Genomic DNA, 20,478 nt, shown 5'->3' with positions numbered 1-20,478 from the left:
CTCGGTGGGGAATCTCTAACTTCTCCATCGGAGAGGGACTCCCTAAGTGGTGACTCCGGTGGGGGAGACACGCTCTCAGGCCGAACCACAGGCCTGGAGGATCCCGGCAGAGTCACCTGCATCGCCAATTGCAGGGCCGGTCCTGAGGGCGTCGGTACCGTGGTGGCGGTCGGTACGGAGAACCCCGACGAACCTGAGCCCCGATGTTTGGGGCGGTCGAGTTTCTTGCCCTTATGGGCCGCCTTAGCTGCCTTATCTTTCCTCGGCTTCTTGTGCCCGGAGGATTTATCCGGTTCTGAATGCTTACGCTTCTCCTTTTGTTTTGCTGGAGGAGAAGGTAGCTGTTGCACTTCTGTCGAAGCAGAGCCTTCATCTGAAGGACGCTGTGGTGGTGTGGCTGATGTTGAGGCAGGGCGCTTAGAGGGCGCGGCTGAAGTAGAGGCGAAGCGCTGCGGTGGCACAGCCAAGGAAGGGGTAGGCCTTGAGACCAACTGGTCTGATTGTAGCAAGGCCTGATCCCAAAGCAACTTACGGAGACGATTCTCCCTATTCTTCCTGGCCTGTTTAGTAAAGGCCAGGCAATGCCCGCACTTGTCCGTCCAATGCCCCTCGCTGAGGTAGAGGAGGCGTAAGTCATGCGGGTCGGCAGAAGACATTTTGGAGCCGCACTCACTACACTTGCCGAATGCTGCCCGCTGTGCCATCGCGAAAGGGAATAGAAGCACAAGGCGAAATCTAAGCGAGAGACAAACAGGCACGAGACACAGCGAAATGGCGGTCGCAAAGACTGAGTAAAATGGCAGATGCTCCGCTCTTTTTATACTGTAGGGGGAGGGGAGCAGAGCTTTTCCCACCAAAAACCGTTAGCTTTCTAATCTTCTGGCTTAGGCACTGCGCAGGCGCAGCACCCATATGTGTGATGCACAGAGGCCACGACGAAGAATAATGCATATTCATTTGATGGGATTTCACCTCATATGTCTTAACTAAACTAAGATGTTTATATAGGAGAGTAAACATTATTGAAACATGCAGAATAATTTCTTTTTTCCTTACAAGCAAGTGTATGTTTGGGAGGACTTGAAGGAGAAGCGAGATAGTTAAAAAGGAAAAACTCTAAACCAATTCAAAAGGGAGCTGGAAAAGTGCTCCCCCTCATTCAGTCAGGGAGTATTGCAATACGGGTGGTTTTGCTATATTCCATACCCCCATTCAAGTATCATTACCCCTGAGGGTGGAGGGTACCTTACTGAAAGGGAGGGACCATGGAGAAATTTCCAGTTTAGATTCAGCTCTTTACATGAGCAGAGGCTTCTCCTTTTAGCTATGGTAAAATGCTATTTAGAGTTCAACTGTTCTGTCAGCTGTGGAGTTTCAATAAAAGGACTGCATTTCAAGGGACTGTCTTGCATTCCGGAACCCGAGGGAAAGGACTAGCTCACCACAAGCAGTCAGGTATATCTATTGATTCTAGATGTGTCTCCTGCCAACTTCTCCAGTAACTGCATACTTATTTATTTATACAACTTATATGCCGCCCCCATTGCATAAGCCTCGGGGTGGCTTACAATCATTAAAATCCCGCATATAGATACAAAAAATTCAGAGAATAAATAAAATACATAAAATACATAAAATAGTGGAAACAGCCTAGTTAAAAATCAACAAATAAACCTTAAACATTAAAATAGTGTTTAAATAAAAAGGTCTTGGCCTGGCGCCGAAAAACAAATAACGACGGCGCCAGGTGGACCTCTCTGGGGAACGCATTCCACAGGTTGGGCGCCACCGCAGAGAAATCTCCCCTCCAAGTACTCACCCTCCTAATATCCTTCACAGAGGGTTCCCGGAGAAGGGCCTCTGCTGCCGATCTCAAGGGGCAGGAGAGCATATATGGACGCAGGTGCTCCTTTAGGTAACCAGGACCTAAGCCATTCAGGGCTTTGTAGGTGATAACCAGCACCTTGAATTGAGCCCGGACTTCAATGGGGAGCCAGTGAAGCTGATGGAGAACTGGAGTCATGTGAACCTAACGCCCAGTCCCCAGCAGCTCTATTTTGCACCAATTGAAGTGTCCGGACCATAGAGAACGAGAGGTAGAGCTGGGTATCATCAGCATACTGATGATTCCGCAGCCCACACCTCCTGATGACCTCTCCCAGCGGTTTCATGTAGATGTTAAATAGCATGGGGGGCAAAATGGAACCCTGTGGAACTCCATGGCATAGCTGCCATGGCGCAGAGTCATAGTTCCCCAGCACCACCTTCTGGAATCGGCTATTGAGATAGGAGCGGAACCACTGCAGAGCAGTGCCCCCGACCCCCAATCCCGCTAGCCTATCCAGAAGGATAGCATGGTCGATGGTATCAAAAGCTGCTGAGAGGTCCAGGAGAACCAACAGGGACGCACTCCCCGTCTTTCTCCCTGCACAGGTCATCGTACAGGGCGACCAAGGCAGATTCAGTACCATACCCGGGTGTGAAGCCAGACTAAAATGGGTCCAGATACTCAGTTTCCTCCAAGAGTGCTTGGAGTTGTCCCGCCACCACCCACTCTAACACCTTGCCCAGAAACGGGATGTTGGCCACCGGTCTATAATTGGTGGCCATCTCTGGATCTAGGGAAGCCTTCTTTAGGACAGGCCGGACTACCGCCTCCTTTAAAGGGGCAGGTACCCGGCCATCCCTCAGAGAGGCATTGACAATCTCCAGGATCCAGGTCCCAATCCCGTCCTTGGCTGTCTTGAGTAGCCAAGATGGGCAAGGGTCCAGTAAGTAGGTGGTGGAATGTACTTGTCCAAGCACCTTGTCCACATCATCAGGCCACAATAACTGAAATTCATCCATCAATTGTGGACCAGACGGCAGCATTGGCTCCTCCCCTGAAAGCTCTGAGTCACTAGTGGAGTCCAGCTCATGACGAATCTGAGCGATTTTCTCCATAAAATGCTTGGCAAAGTCATCACAGCGGGCCATCGAGAGTAGTACCAGGTCTTTCTTAGGGCCTGGATGAACCAGCCCTTGTACCACTGGAAAAAGCTCCACTGGATGGCATTGTGAGGAGGCATTGGACATGGAGATTTTTTTTTTCGCTGCCCTCACCGCCACAGCATAGGCCTGATAATGGGCTCTTAAGTGTGTTCGGTCAGATTCATCCCGTGATCTCCTCCCCCCACGCTCTAGCCATCTCCCAACCCGCTTCATTGCCCATAATTCAGGGGTGTACCAAGGGGATGAACGGGCTCTGCCCGGCGGGAGAGGATGCTTAGGAGCGATCGTGTCAACAGCCCTGGTCATTTCCCCATTCCACCGTTTGACCAGAGCTTCAACAGGAACACCAGCCTTGTCAACTGGAAATTCCCCCAGGGCCTTCAGGAAACCATCCGGATCCATCTGGCTCCGGGGGCGGACCAACACAATCAGGTCCACACCCATACAGAGGGAACGGCTGCTCTTGAGCTCAAACCTCACGAGGAAGTGGTCTGACCATGACAGGGGAGTCAGACATAAATTCCTCAGCCTCAGACCACCCTCTTCCTGCCCCGTTGAGAAAACCAGGTCCAGAGTGTGTCCACGTTCATGGGTCGGGCCAGTGACATGTTGAGACAGCCCCATGGTTGTCATGGAGGCCATGAAGTCCTGAGCCGCCCCAGTCAGAACCATCTCGACATGGAGATTGACATCCCCCAGGACCAACATCCTGGGGGTCCTCAACACCGAGACAGGTCCGAGACAATCTCTGTCAGCTCAGGCAGGGAGTCTGTTGGGCAGAAGAGTGCATGGTACACCAGCAGAATCCCCAATCTGTCTCGATTGCCCAACACCAAGTAGAGGCACTCTAGACCCAGCCTCGAGAGAACAGGAAACCCCGTGAGGGAGATGGAAGCTTGGTAAACCAAAGTGACCCCCCCTCCCCTCCCCTCAAGGTGTGGTCGGTGCTGGACCAAATACCCAGGTGGGCACAGTTGAGAGAGGGACACATCCCCCTCCTCTCCCGCCCAGGTCTTGGTTATGCAGGCCAGGTCGGCCCCCTCATCCACAATCAAGTTGTGGATGAGGGATGACTTATGGACCGACGTGGCATTGAGCAGCAGCACCATCAGGCCTGAGGGGCAGTTGACAGGCCTACCCGGAACCTTCCAGCTGGGGGAGTAACCATCTGTCCAGCCTTCTTCTATGCAGACCCATTAGACCCCCAACACCATAATGTCCATTGTCCAAGACCACCCCAATGGCGGCGCCTATATGCTCCCCAGGTACAGCCATAAAATACGCAAAATAAAATCCTTAAAATATGCAAAATAAAATCACCTAAAAACAGTTAAAAACACTAAAAACCCACGGCCACCCGACTTACAGTTTGAGGAAGCCCACCGACAAAGTCCCAGGCCAGCCCAGCCCTTGCACGGCCCCAAACGGCGTCACCACCCTTAGGCCGACGCCCTTCGGCCACTGGCCCAAGGACACCGGCCCTTGCCAGCGGGTTAAAGCCCGCAGCTCCTCCTCTTCCACGCCCCGCCCCCTGAGAGGCAGCTCTCACCTACGCCGAAGGTTGGGGTGCGGAGCAGGGTGTGCTGAGTGCTCGCCGGCCAGGTGGTGAAGGAGGGCCGGCAGCGTTCCGGCGGTGGTACTTCTATGTGAATGGAGCCCAAAGTCATATATCCACTAAGTGATACACTCTATAGCCATACTAACATTTCTACATAGATGCCAATAATGCAATTTTTAAACGCCCACTCAGAATGCAGGGCATGCTCCAAGGTAAGTGGGCTTGGGTTTGCAGTCTACAGGCTGCTAATCCATCACATGCTTGATATCTAAAGGAAAAATTATTGAAGTTTCTGCTTTCTCTAAACTTTATAGGTTATTGTAAAGAAAGAGAATGCACATTTCAGGATATGTGGCAGTTTTAACCTACACCTTGTACAACTTGAGCAACTATGTGATTCCTTTTGGAGGCTAACCATGACAAAATTCTAAGACAATCTTTTGCCTGAAGCCAGTGCTAGGTAAACATCATCTTACATTCTTGGCAGATATTAAGGGCTCCTAGGCAGCTTTCCAATGGACAGATGGTTGGCAAGCAGTCCTTCCTCAAAACTCAAACAGCTTATCTGTAGTCATGATTATTTTGATCAGGTCCATCAATATAAAAAGAAAATGAAATACAGCTGATGAATGTTCCAGAACAGTAGAAGCCCCCTACTGCCCATTCTCAGGCCCCACATGGACCACGTGATACTGCCTTTTAAAGCAAAGAAGCCATATAGCAGGTGGATCCTAATTATGGGATGGAACATACTTTGATGCAGTTTCCCAAAGCAATGAGATTTAAATAGCAAAATGTCTGTGAATGAGATCTCTGAAAGCTGGATTTATTTTTATTTAAGGAAGGGAGGGAGCAATTTCAGAAAACACCTACACTATCACCTGACTCAGTGATGGCCAATAATCCTGATGACTTTCAAAAAGGAGAAGGTCAATTCATGAAGAGGAGAAGATCTAATCAATGGCTTCATCAATCTGCAGGATAGCTTAATGGAACACCCATGCTCAGATGCAGTGCAGTTCTAAATATAGGTGCTGGAGACTTACAGGAGAAGTTTTTTGACTTCATGGTTGCTTTTTTTTTTTTTTTGTATACGACCCCGAAAAACCAATATGATGCATGGCAACCTTCAAATCAATCAATGTTCTGCTGTAAACATTCTTAGGCTGCGAAGAAAATGCCAGGCCTTTTGTCTGATCCGGTAAGACAGCTGTTTTTTCTTTCTTCTTGAATATGGGTGAACAGAGAGGTGCGTAATGACTAGCAGCAGCATCTTAAACAATACAAGGAAGAGTGAGGGTTTTCATCAGTGCTGGAAGTCCCTGACCTAATAGACTGAATAACTGAATTTGCCCTTTCTTTGCAGAAGTGCTCAGTGGTCAACCAGTGCTACAAGATAGGCGTATACATTGAAAGCACAGTCATACTTTTCTCTCTTCTCATTAAATGTCCATGGCTTTCTATTTTTTCCAGGTTGGAGGTTTTACATCCAGGACAACAGTAACAACAGCAACAAACAACACCCACACAAACTGAGGGGGAAACAATTTAAAAATCCCTTAGAAATTAATTATCTAAAATAGTCTGTGTGACCCAGGATAAGCATATTTTCTTATAAGGCTTTAACACTTACTTAGCTCAATTCTTTGTATTCCTTTTTGAGCAGATTCACTCTAGCATCATCCTTCTACTGTAATGGTTTCCTTTACAATTTATTTTCAGAAGGCCTTTGAAGCTTGAGTATTACATGAAGAACATTTTACTTTCATTTTCTTTATGTGTACAATACCTCAAGCAGGTCCCTGTCCCCCTTTCAAATCCACTTACATGTGCCCCTTTAAAAGGGAAAATAAGCAACTTACCTGTTGTAAAATTTAATTCGTATAGATATATATTCAATCCAGCATGAACTTGAATTGTTGAGATAAGTATAGTAATTCAGACAAATCCTGTAAGTGTCAGCCTGTAATTGAATTGGAGTCAACTCTTTGCAATATCTTCAGCTAGAGAGACTAGAGGTACAATCTGCTTGGCTCCTAAAAGGCTTGGACACAATATTTATTGTGCAGCTTGGATAAATATACTTTGAGTACTATTTGAACCTTGCTTCTGCCTTTCTTACATTCTACAAGGAAAACCACATACTTCCAACAGAATATTAAACTAAATAGTCAATGATAATCTATTGGTTATGTGGCAAGGTATTAACATGTTATTGGAACAAAGTCCTTTATCACTGTGTACTGGTAGCACCAATCTTACTGACTGGAGCATGCTGAAGGGCATATGTCTGAATTTTAATCTGGAACAAAGTATTTGATTAATAATGTTTGATGTCAACAAAGAATGTATGGCTGTTTGTTATCAATCTCGAGACTCTTAATTAATTTTTCAAAATTAAACCAGTTATCTTGAAAATTTCAGGCTTCTGAGTAATATAAAATGCTTGAAAATTCAATCTAAAATTAAGAAAAGTTCCCTATTAAAGATAACACACAGTCCTAACATTATATTTCATAGTTATCTGCCAAACCAAAATGTGTGTTTTTGTACATTCCTGAGGCTCTTCTACCCACTCCTGTTAAAATACGCATCCTCCTACGAGACCCTTTCCCACTAGCACAATGATGCATGTACCTTGCATCTTTGGCCTTCAATATCTCAGGCTACTGATTTCAATGAAGAAGTTAACCTTTTAATGAAGAAGGTTTTAATATTCTTAAAACCACTGTCACTAAAATGAACAGGACTAGAATGCTTAGGGGTTTTGGCTTGACTGCATCCACAGTTTAGGGTTTGCCATCTGCCCTGCCATAAACAATCTAAGTAGCAGTAAGCCGTGTTGCCTCAGGTAATGACCAAACGATCCCTACACTTCAGGGGGCCCTGGGATAGTTCAGATTTCCTTTTCTGAGATCAGAAACTACACTCTGCGCTTGCTGATGGATGCGGAAGCTCCAATCCCTCTTCCTCACTCCCTTGCAGCCAATGTGGAAAGAACTGCAAAAGCTTCTTTCTGGGATTTGGTAAGCAACCTTGCAGAAGGAGAAAAATGGGCAGAGGAAAGGGGGAGACTGGGCAGGACAGGAGATGAAGTCTCTTGGAGCAACTCAAGCCTCCTCCTCTTTGCCTCCAAGATGCTCCAGCTGGATGGGGAAAAAGCCGCAGCTGCAGAGCAGGAACAGCCTGGGGACAGACACCTCCATTGGGTACACTTGAGCCTCAGAGGTCTTGAGGCCTTTGCTTTTCATGACTGGATTCTGTCATCATCTGCATATTGTTAAAGCTCCTGACACTCATAAAATTTGTAGCAGAAAGATCATATATCTATTAAAACTGCTTTTCAGAGGCCATGGTAGTGCCATTAACTCTGTGGAAGAATTTAAGTAGTTTCTACATAAGCCCTTACACTCTGCCAGGTAAGTGATACACAAGCAACTTTCTTCCATCACCTTGATGCCTCGTGACCTCTCCTCAAGGCTGCATGGCTTTTCCATCTAGAGAAAGCCTCTATCTGGTGTGGTGGGCAAGGGCACATACAGAATTCCCAGAGTAAACGTAGTACAAGTAAGTCTGGAAACAAGATGATAGCCCTTGCAGTACTGAAAAAGTGCCATGTATAAAATGCCTTTCCATACTTTTCAGGACTGCTTTACAAAATGAGTGCACTCAATTAAAAGCTTAGAATATGTGTAAGAGAACTGCATGACTGGGAAGCCAGTGTATCAGCCATCATGCCATAATCAGACCTTTATTCCCAAGGTATAAACTGTCCACACGTAGGGAGATCAGAGAGGAGGAAGAGGGAGGGGAGTGGTGACTGGAGCGAAGGGCAGCCATACACAAAACCATTATTTTGTTCTGCGAGAGGCAGACAGTAGCCAGTTCTTCAAGTCTGCATCATAACTAGAACAAAAAGTATGCTGCTAATTCTCTTCCCCATCCTCTGAAGTATAAACTAGGAGGGCAGATGTATTATCTGGGAAGTGTTCCAACTTCATTAAGTCCAAGGCATCAGTGGTTTCAGCATGCCCACTGCCAGAAGTGTGTCACGAGCAGAAAAACCTCGCATCTGGAGGGAAAGGATTAAGGAACATTAGGAACTCATCAGTGACTGCAGGTTTCCTTAGTAGCATGCAGCAACTCATGCTATTTGCCAGCGATAACTGCCAATTTCTCAAGTCCCTGTGGAAAAGGAGTTCCCCCCTCCCCTGATTCCCTCCTGTGCATCTGCTGACCTCTCAGCCAGGACAGGGGGCCTCAGCAGCTTTTCCAGACACTTGCTGATGAGAGGCATGGAGCTGAAAGCCAACTGTGAGGGAACCCAGAGCAAATTCAAAAGCGCTCCCTATTTCTGCATGGCTTAGCAATGCCGTAAGCAGGTTCTGACACAGCACAGAAGCACAAGCTCTCAAGGTCATTTCCCCTCTTTGCATTGTTTAGAGGATCTGAAGGCTTGCCTGCTGTCCTAAAGTCAGCATGCTTGAATATGGTATCCCACTTCTGAAGGGTTTCTGGAAAAAATCTAAGAACACTTTTAAGATTAAGGTGCTTTTGAATGAGCAGTCTTCTTGCATTTACCAAGCTGAGATCACCTGGGAATTTTGCATCCGCTTTACAGCAAGATGCTATGATAAAGGTTTCCATTTAAGTGGCTTTGTTTAACAAAGGGACTGGCAATCTATAGCCCTCCAAATGTTGCTGGATTCCAACCTCACAAGCTCTACCCAGCATGGCCAATGATATGGGATGTTGAAAGCAGCAGTCCAACAACTGCTGGAGTGCCACAAGGTAGCTACCCCTGCTTTAACAGACTTAAATATTATATATGATGGCCAAGATTATAGGTACATTTTACCTTGCTGCTTGTTGAAAGTGAGTGGTGTACATAACCTTCAAACTGAATTGGAACATAACTCCAGAAAAAGGTAACGGTATGAATTAGTAATTCCTGATTTCTAGGATTACACATACAGATGATGAACTAAAACTGATACTGCATTTTCAGGTCTTCTTTCACCAGAACTGGGATTGTTGAGATTCACACCAACAATAATTTATCATCCCCTAGCCTAGATGTTGTTAGACAGGTTAAACACAAATTTACAAAGGTTGATAGGGTATGTCTGAGAATATCAACATGCACAAATGGATTGATACCTAACAGCTAGCTGATTGTACATTCAAAAACTGTCATTTCTTTTAATTTCACTCTGCACTCCATTCTCCATCCCCTGCTCATGTGTGTATATTATTTAACAGCCTTACAGTATTCTTTGTGCAAAATATCTGGTACAATCTGATCTACAAGTTTATGCCATTTTGCATGCACCTTTAAAATGTCTCAAGACTCCTACATGTTCTTAGGGCAAACTAGAGGCAACACCGAGTGTGTGGTTGCCACATAAAATTATGACTGCATATTAGCTGCATGCTCACTTGGCTATTTAATAGAATCTGGCTATTTCCTTATGTTATAATGTGTTGTTTTTCTCACTTACTAAGACAGCAAATGCCATTGTAAGATATTGTGTTTTATCACCACAACTCATAATTGTGTGGAGGAGGCGAACATGACTGGTCTCATTCTTGCCAGCCAAAGTCCTTAGGAGCATCTCTCCCTGCAGACAGAAGCCAGTGTTTTGTCCCCAATGCTATTCAAGAGTGGAAATATAACTTTTTAAACATTTATAATGTTGCATGGTCAAACCATGAATGTGACTGGCAGTAAATTCAGGAGACACAAAAAGGCCATTCTTCCCACAGCTCCTAACTCATTTTGTGGAATTCCTTGCCACAGCTAGTTTAGACTGCTTTAAAAGAGGGTCCTGGTCATGGGGATATCTAATACTCCCACATTCAGAGTTAGTTTGGCTCTGTACAGCAGCTGCTTGGGAACACAAGAGCAAGGATGCGGTTGCACTTACCATCTACTTAGCCTTAGCTTCCCACAGGTATCTGACTGGCCACTACATGAACACAACGCTAGTCTAAATAGGCCTTTGATCTGATCCAGCAGGGTGGTTCTAAGGTTCTTATGTTAAGGTCCTATTGTTTAATTTAATTCATCCTTTCTATAATTTAAACCTGTTTCTTGGCTTTTCTGCAGTGAACAATCAGTTTCTTTTGTTAACTGCCAACTTGTCTCTGCGTCTTTTCCTCTCCAGGCTTAGTATATCTATTATCTTCAGGCTTCTCTTCCCAACAATTTCCTTTCTAGACACACCTTATTCTCAGGGGTCTGGATTTCTTCTTGAATGCAGCAGCTGCACTAGCACAGGTAAGAAGAGCAGTGCTACTGCTACTACTTGATGCTGATCAGAAATGCTTTTTTACCCTAGAATGCCATTAAAGATTTGTGTCACAGCACTTTATGGCTGATGTAACATCCAGCCAAATTTCTCATAATAGCATGCTGAGACATGCACAATGCTGGATATGGAAATGGGGGAGCCATGCTCTAACTCCAATTCAACCATGATGCTAACAGAAAGGCAAGCATGCCATCGCCAAGACCTCATAGTCCATGTTTCTCCTGTCACTGTCGCCAGGCAGTCGTTCTCCAGGTAGGGACGCAGGTGATGGATCAGCCGAAGCTGAAAGAAAGTGCTCCTCGCCACCGCAGTCACTTGAGCTTCCAAAGACAGCTCTGGGTCGAGGAGCACTCCCAAGCTGCAGACCTTGTCCCTAAGAGGGAGTGCAACCCCATTCAGGACTAAGTTCAGGTCCCCTTCCCCGAAGCCCGATCCGCCAACCAACAGGACCAAGGAGAAACATGTGGGAAGAGTGGCTGTAGCTGGCCAGCCACCAAGTATACACATACCTAGCAAGAAACCAGAATAACTAGTAAGCATCATGAAAATACATTTAAACTGATGGTTGTTTTAAAGGATATGGGGACTGAGAACCATGGGCAGGGAAGTGGAAATAAAAAAAAAGTCATCTACAATAGATCTACTTTCTGGTACTTAACATTAAATCATTGTATATTATGAAATAGCCAAGTACTCAAGATATTTCTTCAGAAAGATGAAGACCAAGGAAAACCTAAAAACTAAACAGGAACTTCATACAAATTTCATAAATGTTGTTTCCAACTGAGGGACCAGAAAAGAAAACCCATGATAAACAAATATCACTCACATATGTAATCCAAAATAAATTATTTCTTGGAAACATTTAAGAAAACAAGAAAAATCTGTTCATTGTCCATAGAGCACAATTTTCTACGGTAGTCTTTCCATAACACAAACTGATCCTTCAGGCTGGGGATGTTAAGGAGCTATGCTTGATTTTACAAACCCCCAAATTCAACCCTGACTGGTATTATCTGGACCCATTTCAGTCCGGCTTCAGACCCGGGTATGGTACTGAATCTGCCTTGGTCACCCTGTATGATGACCTGCGCAGGGAGAAGGACAGGGGGAGTGCGACCCTGTTGGTTCTCCTGGACCTCTCAGTGGCTTTCGATACCATCGACCATGGATAGGCTAGCAGGATTGGGGGTTGGAGGCACTGCTTTGCAGTGGTTCCACTCCTATCTCAATGGCCGATTCCAGAAGGTGATGCTGGGGGACTATGGCTCTGCGCCATGGCAGCTATGCCATGTAGTACCACAGGGATCCATTTTGTCCCCTTTGCTGTTTAACGTCTACATGAAACCGCTGGGGGAGGTCATCAGGAGGTGTGGGCTGCAGAATCATCAGTACGCTGATGATACCCAGCTCTACCTCTCCTTTTCCACCAATCCAGGTGAGGCAGTGGCTGTACTGAACCGGTGCCTGGCCGAGGTAATGGGCTGGATGAGGACCAATAAACTGAAGCTCAATCCAGACAAGACGGAGGTCCTGTTGGTTGGCAGATCGGGCTTCGGGGAAGGAGACCTGAACTTAGTCCTGAATGGGGTTGCACTCCCTCTTAGGGACAAGGTCCGCAGCTTGGGAGTGCTCCTCGACCCAGAGCTTTCACTGGAAGCTCAGGTGACAGCGGTGGCGAGGAGCACTTTCTTTCAGCTTCGGCTGATCCATCACCTGCGTCCCTACCTGGAGGACGCCTGCCTGGCGACAGTGACACATGCGTTGGTGACTTCCCGACTTGACTTGTAACGCGCTCTACGTGGGGCTGCCCTTGAAGATGGTCCGGATACTTCAATTGGTTCAAAATAGAGCTGCCAGGCTGCTGACGGGAACTGGGCGTTATGTTCACATGACTCCAGTCCTCCGTCAGTTCCACTGGCTCCCCATTGAAGTCCGGGCCCAATTCAAGGTGTTGGTTATGACCAATAAAGCCCTGAACGGCTTGGGTCCTGGTTACCTGAAGAAGCGCTTACGTCCATATATGCCCGCCTGCCCCTTGAGATCAGTGGGAGAGGCCCTTCTCCGGGAACCCTCCGTGAAGGATATTAGGAGGGTAAGTACCCGGAGGAGGGCTTTCTCTGCGGTGGTGCCCAATCTATGGAATGCGCTCCCCAGAGAGGTCCGCCTGGTGCCGTCGTTATTTGTTTTTCAGCGCCAGGCGAAGACCTTTTTATTTAAATGTCATTTTAATTGCTATTATTATTTATTTATTTTACATCTTTGGCCAGGTTGTCTCAAATTATATTGTTTTTATATTATTATTTATTTATTGTTGTGAGCCGCCCCGAGGCTTCGGCGAATGGGACGGCATAGAAGCTTCCTAATAAATAAATATTTATGCAACAAATGCTAAGTAATATGTTATGAGGCACTCTATTAGCAAACTCTTTTGTTTGTGCAAGCAAAAGAGCATAATATGGCAAGCAAGGGGCTACTAAAAGGTTAAAAAGACCACTGTGTTAACCCGCTGGAATATGAGATGCTTCTGACACATGCTAGACCTTTGTTGGGAGCTACTGGTTAAAAATTTCAATATACATGTGTTTTAGAAAATAGAAATAGGAAAGGCTTCTTTTAGTCCACTTTGCTAATTAATATGTCAAAGCTCGTAAAGAAGGCCTCATCAGCTTTTCTCCAGTACTGCATCATTTTAAAGAGCTGTGTCAGCAGAGACCTCAGCAGACAGTCAATACATATTAAGAGAGTCCCAAGCATTAAATCAAAACAAAAAAGGGAGCCATATGAAAAATGAAAATAAAGCAAATAGCCGTGAGGCTAATGGAATTCCATTTGTGACTTTGCATAAAAGTAGGGAGGGAAAGAGGGTAGTATTTTTTCCAATAAAAACAAGAACATGTACATAAATCATCCCAATTTATTCCCCTATAACTGGGGTAAAATACAACAGCTAGCTACAAATTTATACCTGGGTAAATCTAGATGGCGATCTAATGTGCATTAGTGGTAAGGATGCTATACCACTATTACCACTTCCTTCCATCAGGTTTGAAATGCTGCCCATGAAACCACAGTTGGTGGAAAAACTGCAAGAGCAAACTCATCTCTGGCATAGCACAGCTGCTGCTCAGTAACCTCACTCCCATCACAGCACTAAGCTAAATTTATTTATGCTTTATTTATTTTATTTGTGCCCTGCCTTTCTACTCAGAAAATGACACCGAAGGCAGTTTACAGATTAAATTCTCAGCGGGTAAGTTTGCACCAAGAGTAAGCCAACAGGGGTTTACTCACTAACCCAACAGACAGTCAGCTGTTCTGCAGCTTGCTATGACTTTTCTCCCATTCTGCCCCTCTCTGTCCTCCCATGAGCTCCCAGCAAGTATTCCAGGAGACTTTCAAACAGAACTCTTTATTTCCTCATTCTCTATTTTGTCAACCTTTCTACAATCGGTCTGGTGGGGGTGCTGGCTCCTGCGAGAAGCTCCTCCTCCATTCAGAACACTTGCGATCACAGCAATGCAGTCACAGCCATGTCTGTTGGGTGTTGCACCAGCACATAAGACTACTTCTCTAGTATTTCAACAAGCATGCCTATTTCCCCTTCTGTCATTCCATCTATCGCTTTAGCACTTTCTTCACTTGCAAGCACCCATTTTAAAAAGTCACTTTAAAGAGCAACCACATCCATCCCTAAATCTCCTTCTTGGGTAGCCACCAACTATTTCACACACACACCTGCATGCCCTCTGCTTCCTTCCACTGGTCTCCTTTGTGAGTCAGCAAGGCAGATTCTAAACATTGATGATCCCATGGCAGAGCAAAATAGCTAAGGGAAAAATTACGGAAATTCCATGGTAGTGCAGTAAGGCAAACAGTTTAAAATATGTAAATTTCATAGCAGTAGACTTGCACAAGACCAAGAAATTTAAAAAGGTTGTGAATGTCTTTGGGACACTCTCCCGTATCACTTATTCTCAATATATAGGAGCATGACATGAAAGGCAGTACCAAGGGGAGAGGGAAGCAGCAGTAGCTGTCGTGGACCAGCCAGAGCGCTTGGGCTGTTAGACAGTACAGAAATTACTTAAACAAATAATAATAAATAATAGCAAGATTGTGAAGAGCAGCAAGGTTTTTCTCACTCTTGTTGAATGCTTCAGCAGGCCTGTCCGGCAATCCATGCCGAACTCACTGTGCTGGATCGGTAATCACAAAAGGCTACCTGGAAAACAGTGTCCCTGAACAAACCATCTTGAACAACCCAGCAACCACCCAAAAGTTCTCAGGGTGCCAGTTATCACAACAGTCCACCAAATGTCTTTGCAATATGATGACGACATCAAACTCTTGCAAGTGCATGTGCACACTTACAGCTGCAGTAGTAAGGGAGAGGAAAATGGGGCAGGGGAGGCAGGGTTGGTGCATGAAAAAGCAGAATGTGTTGGGGTGACATTATCTCTTGCTTAGCTGGACAATCCTTTCACAGCTGAGTGTTCAACTAACCCTTGTTGCTGTTCTGCTTCCATTCAATACTCCCCTAAGTCTCCCACAAGGAGAGACTTCAGAAAGGGGAGCTACTGGCCACCACCTTTTTGTGGCTCCCTGGTACAGCAGTTACTGATATCATTACTTTGGACTTCTTCTTTTTTAACTGCTGAAAGTCTTGGTGCAAGTTTTAAAGCAGGCAAGAATGTAAACCAGGAAGTCACTGCTTCAAATCTCTCCTCTCCCTTAGCTCCGTATCAGTTATAATGGCACACTGAAGTATAAAATTGGCAATATGATACAGCAGAGATGGACAACTTGTGGTCCTCCAAATGCTTTGGCTTCCAACTTCATCACCCCTCACTAATGGGCATTCTTGGCTAGGACTGATGGGAACTGTAGGTCAAACCATCTGCAGGGCCACAAAGTGCCTGCTTCTCATATAGAGCAAGAAGCAAGACAAATACTATTCCAGAGACCACAAAGCAGAACCCACCATTGGCCCTTGCAAGATAGGAGTGTCTCTGATCTGTTTTTCCCCCAGCAAGTAACAAAAAGTCAGGGTTTTTGTTGGTCATAAGTTTTTGACACCTCGGGGTGCAGTGGGGAAAAATACAATGGAAATTTGAAATGATAACTTAGTAACATTCACAGCAACTTCTTGTTATTATTGCAATGGGCTCTGTTCCAGTGTGGATTGACAGAAAAGGCCCCATTTATCTTTGGCACACTATATAGTGCTGCAATATTTGCAAGCCTCTTTCTGAGCAGCAGAAGGGTATACCTTTCCAACTGATGAGTCACCTCTTGGAAAGTTTCTCGTGTTACAAGGTTCTCCTCAATGGGAATCATTTTTTTTTAAGTATCAGATGCAAGGAATATGGAAGGTATCAACTAAACTTCAAATAGAAGAATATGTTTAGTGTACAGAAGGCAAAGGAGAAAAGGCTAGGAGGCAAAGGCTGGGAGGGGGATTTTAAGTGGGTATGTATCCTAAATCAAAGAAATATGAAAAAGCTTGAATAAAATGCCATTTACATGGCATATATTTATTTACTTGTTTGAATCTGTAATCATACTCATTGCCCTTATCATTAAGAATATGAATGGTTAATACTTAAGGTTATTTTTTCTAATTTTTATGTTTATTCAGAATGGTCATTTCACATAACTCCATTTAGAAGGGCAGATGTTGATATTAAGCACAAAAAGTATTAAACGAAATGTTTACTTTTTTAAATAGCCAGAATACTAGCCTTTGAACTTTTCATTCAGAGAGAAATGAAGTAGCTTTCTGAATTTGTGCAAAAGAACATAAAAATCAGTTCCTAAACTGTGAGCTTCTTTCTTGATGTAATCAAAGGTCATTTGGCTGTGGAAACATATCTAGTCAACAAAAGAGTTATATCTGATTGAAGGTGGGAGCTTTGGGATTACATCCTCAGCTAACCAGTTACCTAACCAGTTTGAATGGGATAGATATTGAATAGCTTGGAAGAAAAAATGGAGGGGAAATGTGAGCATTTAAATGTTTTTCTTTGCATGACCCATAAATTACCTAAGTAAACCTCAGTTTGAACTAAGAAGTAAGGAGCTTTTCTTCAATCTCCATTCCAGAGACAAACAAGATGACTTGAAATTGCATTCAGTGAAATGACTGAACTTCATGTTTCCAGGATGCATTAGAGCAGGGGTCTCAAACTCAACTTACCTGGGGGTCGCTGGAAGTAAGAGTCTGGGTGAGGCTGGGCCGCATTGAGTATTCCACCACCGTGGTGGTGGTGGGCTGCTCATCCGGAGGCCGGCCCGCCGCTGGCGCTTTGAAGGCCGCAGGGCCCCTCCCCTGTGCCCTGGCAATTGGCCCGCGGGCCGTGAGTTTGAGACCCCTGCATTAGAGGGTAAAATGTTCCAGAGTGTCTTCCACAATATATACATAGAGGCAGGTCTAATATTAGCTTACGAGCCTTTGCATGTCCACAACAGTATTAGCAGAGGTCCAGAAATTGCATCTTAAAAGTGCCACATGAGAGAATGTCCTCGTGTTCTCAGCCCACTGCATGACCTTTATATCTACGGCCTGAAGTACCACTTTATGGATGAATTCATGAGCCCAATTTATGGATGAATCATTGCACAATAGTCTAGTTCTGCCTTTTACAGATTTTAATTATTACTCTGCTTACCTAATAATGGTTCATTTAAAAAGAGCCATGTTATTTATTGCAGCTTCTTTAATTTTTGTGAAATGCCATGAACCTTGATCATTCCAGTTTTTAAAATTAAGTCTTAGATTTATTTATTTAAAATAAAAACCCAGATACTTTGATTTCTGTGAGCTAGGTTGCTCATACCTCAACATGAGCTGTTTCATATGACCAGTATAGTCAAGCAAAGCAAACTAAGACTCTCTTACCTAGTTTGTGCCCAGTCAACAAGCTAACTTTGCTTTCGTCGGCCACTGGAAGAAAAGGAAACAACAAAGATTAGATATTGCCCTAAAATGAGAAATAATTTGCTGCAGTGGAAGCATTTTACACTAAAGCAAACTACTGCAATTTTAAAACATAGGTGTGAACATTCTTTCATATTATATTGCTGTCCTATATCAACATTTTATTTATTTATTTAGACAGCTTATATGCTGCCCCCATCGCATAAGCCTTGGGGTGGCTTACTATCATAAAATCCCACATATAAATAAAAAAATCATTGAATAAATAAAATACATAAAATAAAATAATGGCAACAGCCTGGTCAGTTTAAAATCAACAAATAAACTTTAACAGTTAAAATGGCGTTTAAACAAAAAGGTCTTGGCCTGGCGCTGAAAAACAAATAACAACAGTGCCAGGCAGACCTCTCTGGGGAGCGCATTCCATAGGTTGGGCGCCACTGCAGAGAAAGCCCTCCTCCAGGTACTTTGCCTCCTAATATCTTTCACAGAGGGTTCCTGGAGGAGGGCCTCTGCTGCCGATCTCAGGGGGTGGGAGAGCAAATAGGGAAGAAGGTGTTCCTTTAGGTATCCAGGTCCCAAGCAGTTCAGGGCTTTGTAGGTGATAACCAGCACTTTGAATTGGGCCCGGACTTCAATCGGGAGCCAGTGGAGCTGACAGAGGACTGGGGTTATATGAGAACAACACCCAGTCCCTGTCAGCAGCCTGGCAGCTCTATTTTGCACCAATTGAAGTATCTGGACTGTCTTCAAGGGCAGCCCCACGTAGAGTGTGTTACAGAAGTCTAATCGGTAAGTGACCAATGCGTGTGTCACTGTTGCCAGGCAATCATCCTCCAGGTAGGGACGCAGCTGATGGATCAGCTGAAGCTGAAGGAAAGCACTCCTCGCCACCGCTCTCACTTGACCTTCCAACGATAGCTCTGGGTCGAGGAGCACTACCAAGCTGCGGACCCTGTCCTTAAGAGGGAGTGCAACCCCATTCAGCACAAGGTCAAAGTCCCCCATCCCAAAGTCCGATCCACCTACCAACAGGACCTCTGTCTTGTCTGGACTGAGCTTCAGTTTATTGGCCCTCATTCAGCCCATTACCTCGGCCAGGCACTGGTTCAGTACAGCCACTGCCTCACCTGGATTGGTAGAGAACGAGAGGTAGAGCTGGGTATCATCAGCGTACTGATGATTCTGCAGCCCACACCTCCTAATGACCTTTCCCAGCGGTTTCATGTAGATGTTAAATAGCATGGGGGACAAAATGGACCCCTGCAGAACTCCATGGCATAGCTGCCATGGCGCAGAGCCATAGTCCCCCAGCACCACCTTCTGGAGTTGGCCATTGAGATAGGAGCGGAACCACTGCAGAACAGTGCACCCAACCCCCAATTTAGCTAGCCTATCCAGAAGGATACCATGGTCAATGGTATCAAAAGCCACTGAGAGTTCCAGGAGAACCAACAGGGACGCACTCCCCATCTTTCTCCCTGCACAGGTCATTGTACAGGGTGACCAAGGCAGATTCAGTACCATACCCGGGTCTGAAGCTGGACTGAAATTGGTCCAGATACTCAGTTTCCTCCAAGAGTGCTTGGAGTTGTCCCACCACCACCCGCTCTAATACCTGGCCCAGAAACGGGATGTTGGCCACTGGTCTATAATTGGTGGCCACCTCTGGATCCAGGGAAGCCTTCTTTAGGACAGGCCGGACTACCGCCTCCTTTAAAGGGGCAGGTACCCAGCCCTCCCTCAGAGAGGCGATGACAACCTCCAGGATCCAGGTCCCTATCCTGTCCTTGGCTTTACGAAGTACCTGGAACTTCTGAATAATCAAAATAAGAAAAAAAATCCCAAGATTAAAGGAAACACAGTCATCATAACATACCATTTGAACAGGTACACTTACATCACAGGTAACATGCCAAAAACACAAGACATGGACAGGGTTCCAGTGACCCACGCTCACTGTGGATTATTAAACTTGCAGCCTGCAGCTGCCGGGTTGCAGTCAAATTCCCGCTTCAGATTGACATATCGTGAAAACCCAGTAGCTCCTCACACTACCCTAAATCAGATGTTGTACCCTTGCATAATCCATGTTCACCAGATTCTCTCAACACAACCACTGAGCATGACCACAGATTCAAGCTGCTTGCAAACAGATCCACAAACATTTTGGTTTATGTCATCTCTACCTACCTATAATATTTCTTGAGACCAAACTAAACATTATGCTTGCCATGTGGTTTGACTTTGGGATTCTGCTTTCCTAGCAAATAGCTAGCATGAAAGGCCTGAGCCAGACTGGAAGCATGGCACGAGAGGAAAGTTCCTGCTGGCGACAAAGTTCTAGGCCTTTCCTAGGAACTAGTGTATTTGATCCAGAGAAATCCCATGTGGAACATAAGCAACTGCAAGCATTTGTTTGACATCATTAACACAGAGCTGATTAATATTCAGAGGAAACACAGGGAGGAGGCTGGTTGAAAACAGAATTAGTCAAGCCTCCAAGAATATGCCATCCACAAACACCCCAGAACAAAAAGCTTTTAACATGATAAATTTGGCAGGTCAAGATTTATTTGTTACATTTGAGATGGCCAAAGTCTAGCTACTCCGAACAACAAGCATCTTTTTTTATCTCTGTCTCAGCTTATGTTTGGGGCGTTTGAGAGAAAGAA

General features: G+C 45.1%; 1 protein-coding gene across 6 annotated transcripts in view; it reads right to left on the bottom strand.

The window, feature by feature from the left end:
- Positions 1–20,478, bottom strand: part of PARD3B (par-3 family cell polarity regulator beta) — a 648,538-nt gene that overhangs the window by 287,807 nt on the left and 340,253 nt on the right. For all 6 annotated transcript variants that reach the window (XM_044431728.1, XM_044431729.1, XM_044431731.1 and 3 more), the window contains one exon: positions 17,765–17,809. In XM_044431728.1, the coding sequence (XP_044287663.1) occupies positions 17,765–17,809 (45 nt within the window). The remainder of the gene's footprint in view (positions 1–17,764; positions 17,810–20,478) is intronic.

This window comes from Varanus komodoensis, unplaced genomic scaffold, assembly GCF_004798865.1.
Source record: "Varanus komodoensis strain SLA01 unplaced genomic scaffold, ASM479886v1 scaffold23, whole genome shotgun sequence".
Lineage (NCBI taxonomy): Eukaryota > Metazoa > Chordata > Lepidosauria > Squamata > Varanidae > Varanus > Varanus komodoensis.
This window is presented reverse-complemented; position numbering and strand designations above follow the sequence as displayed.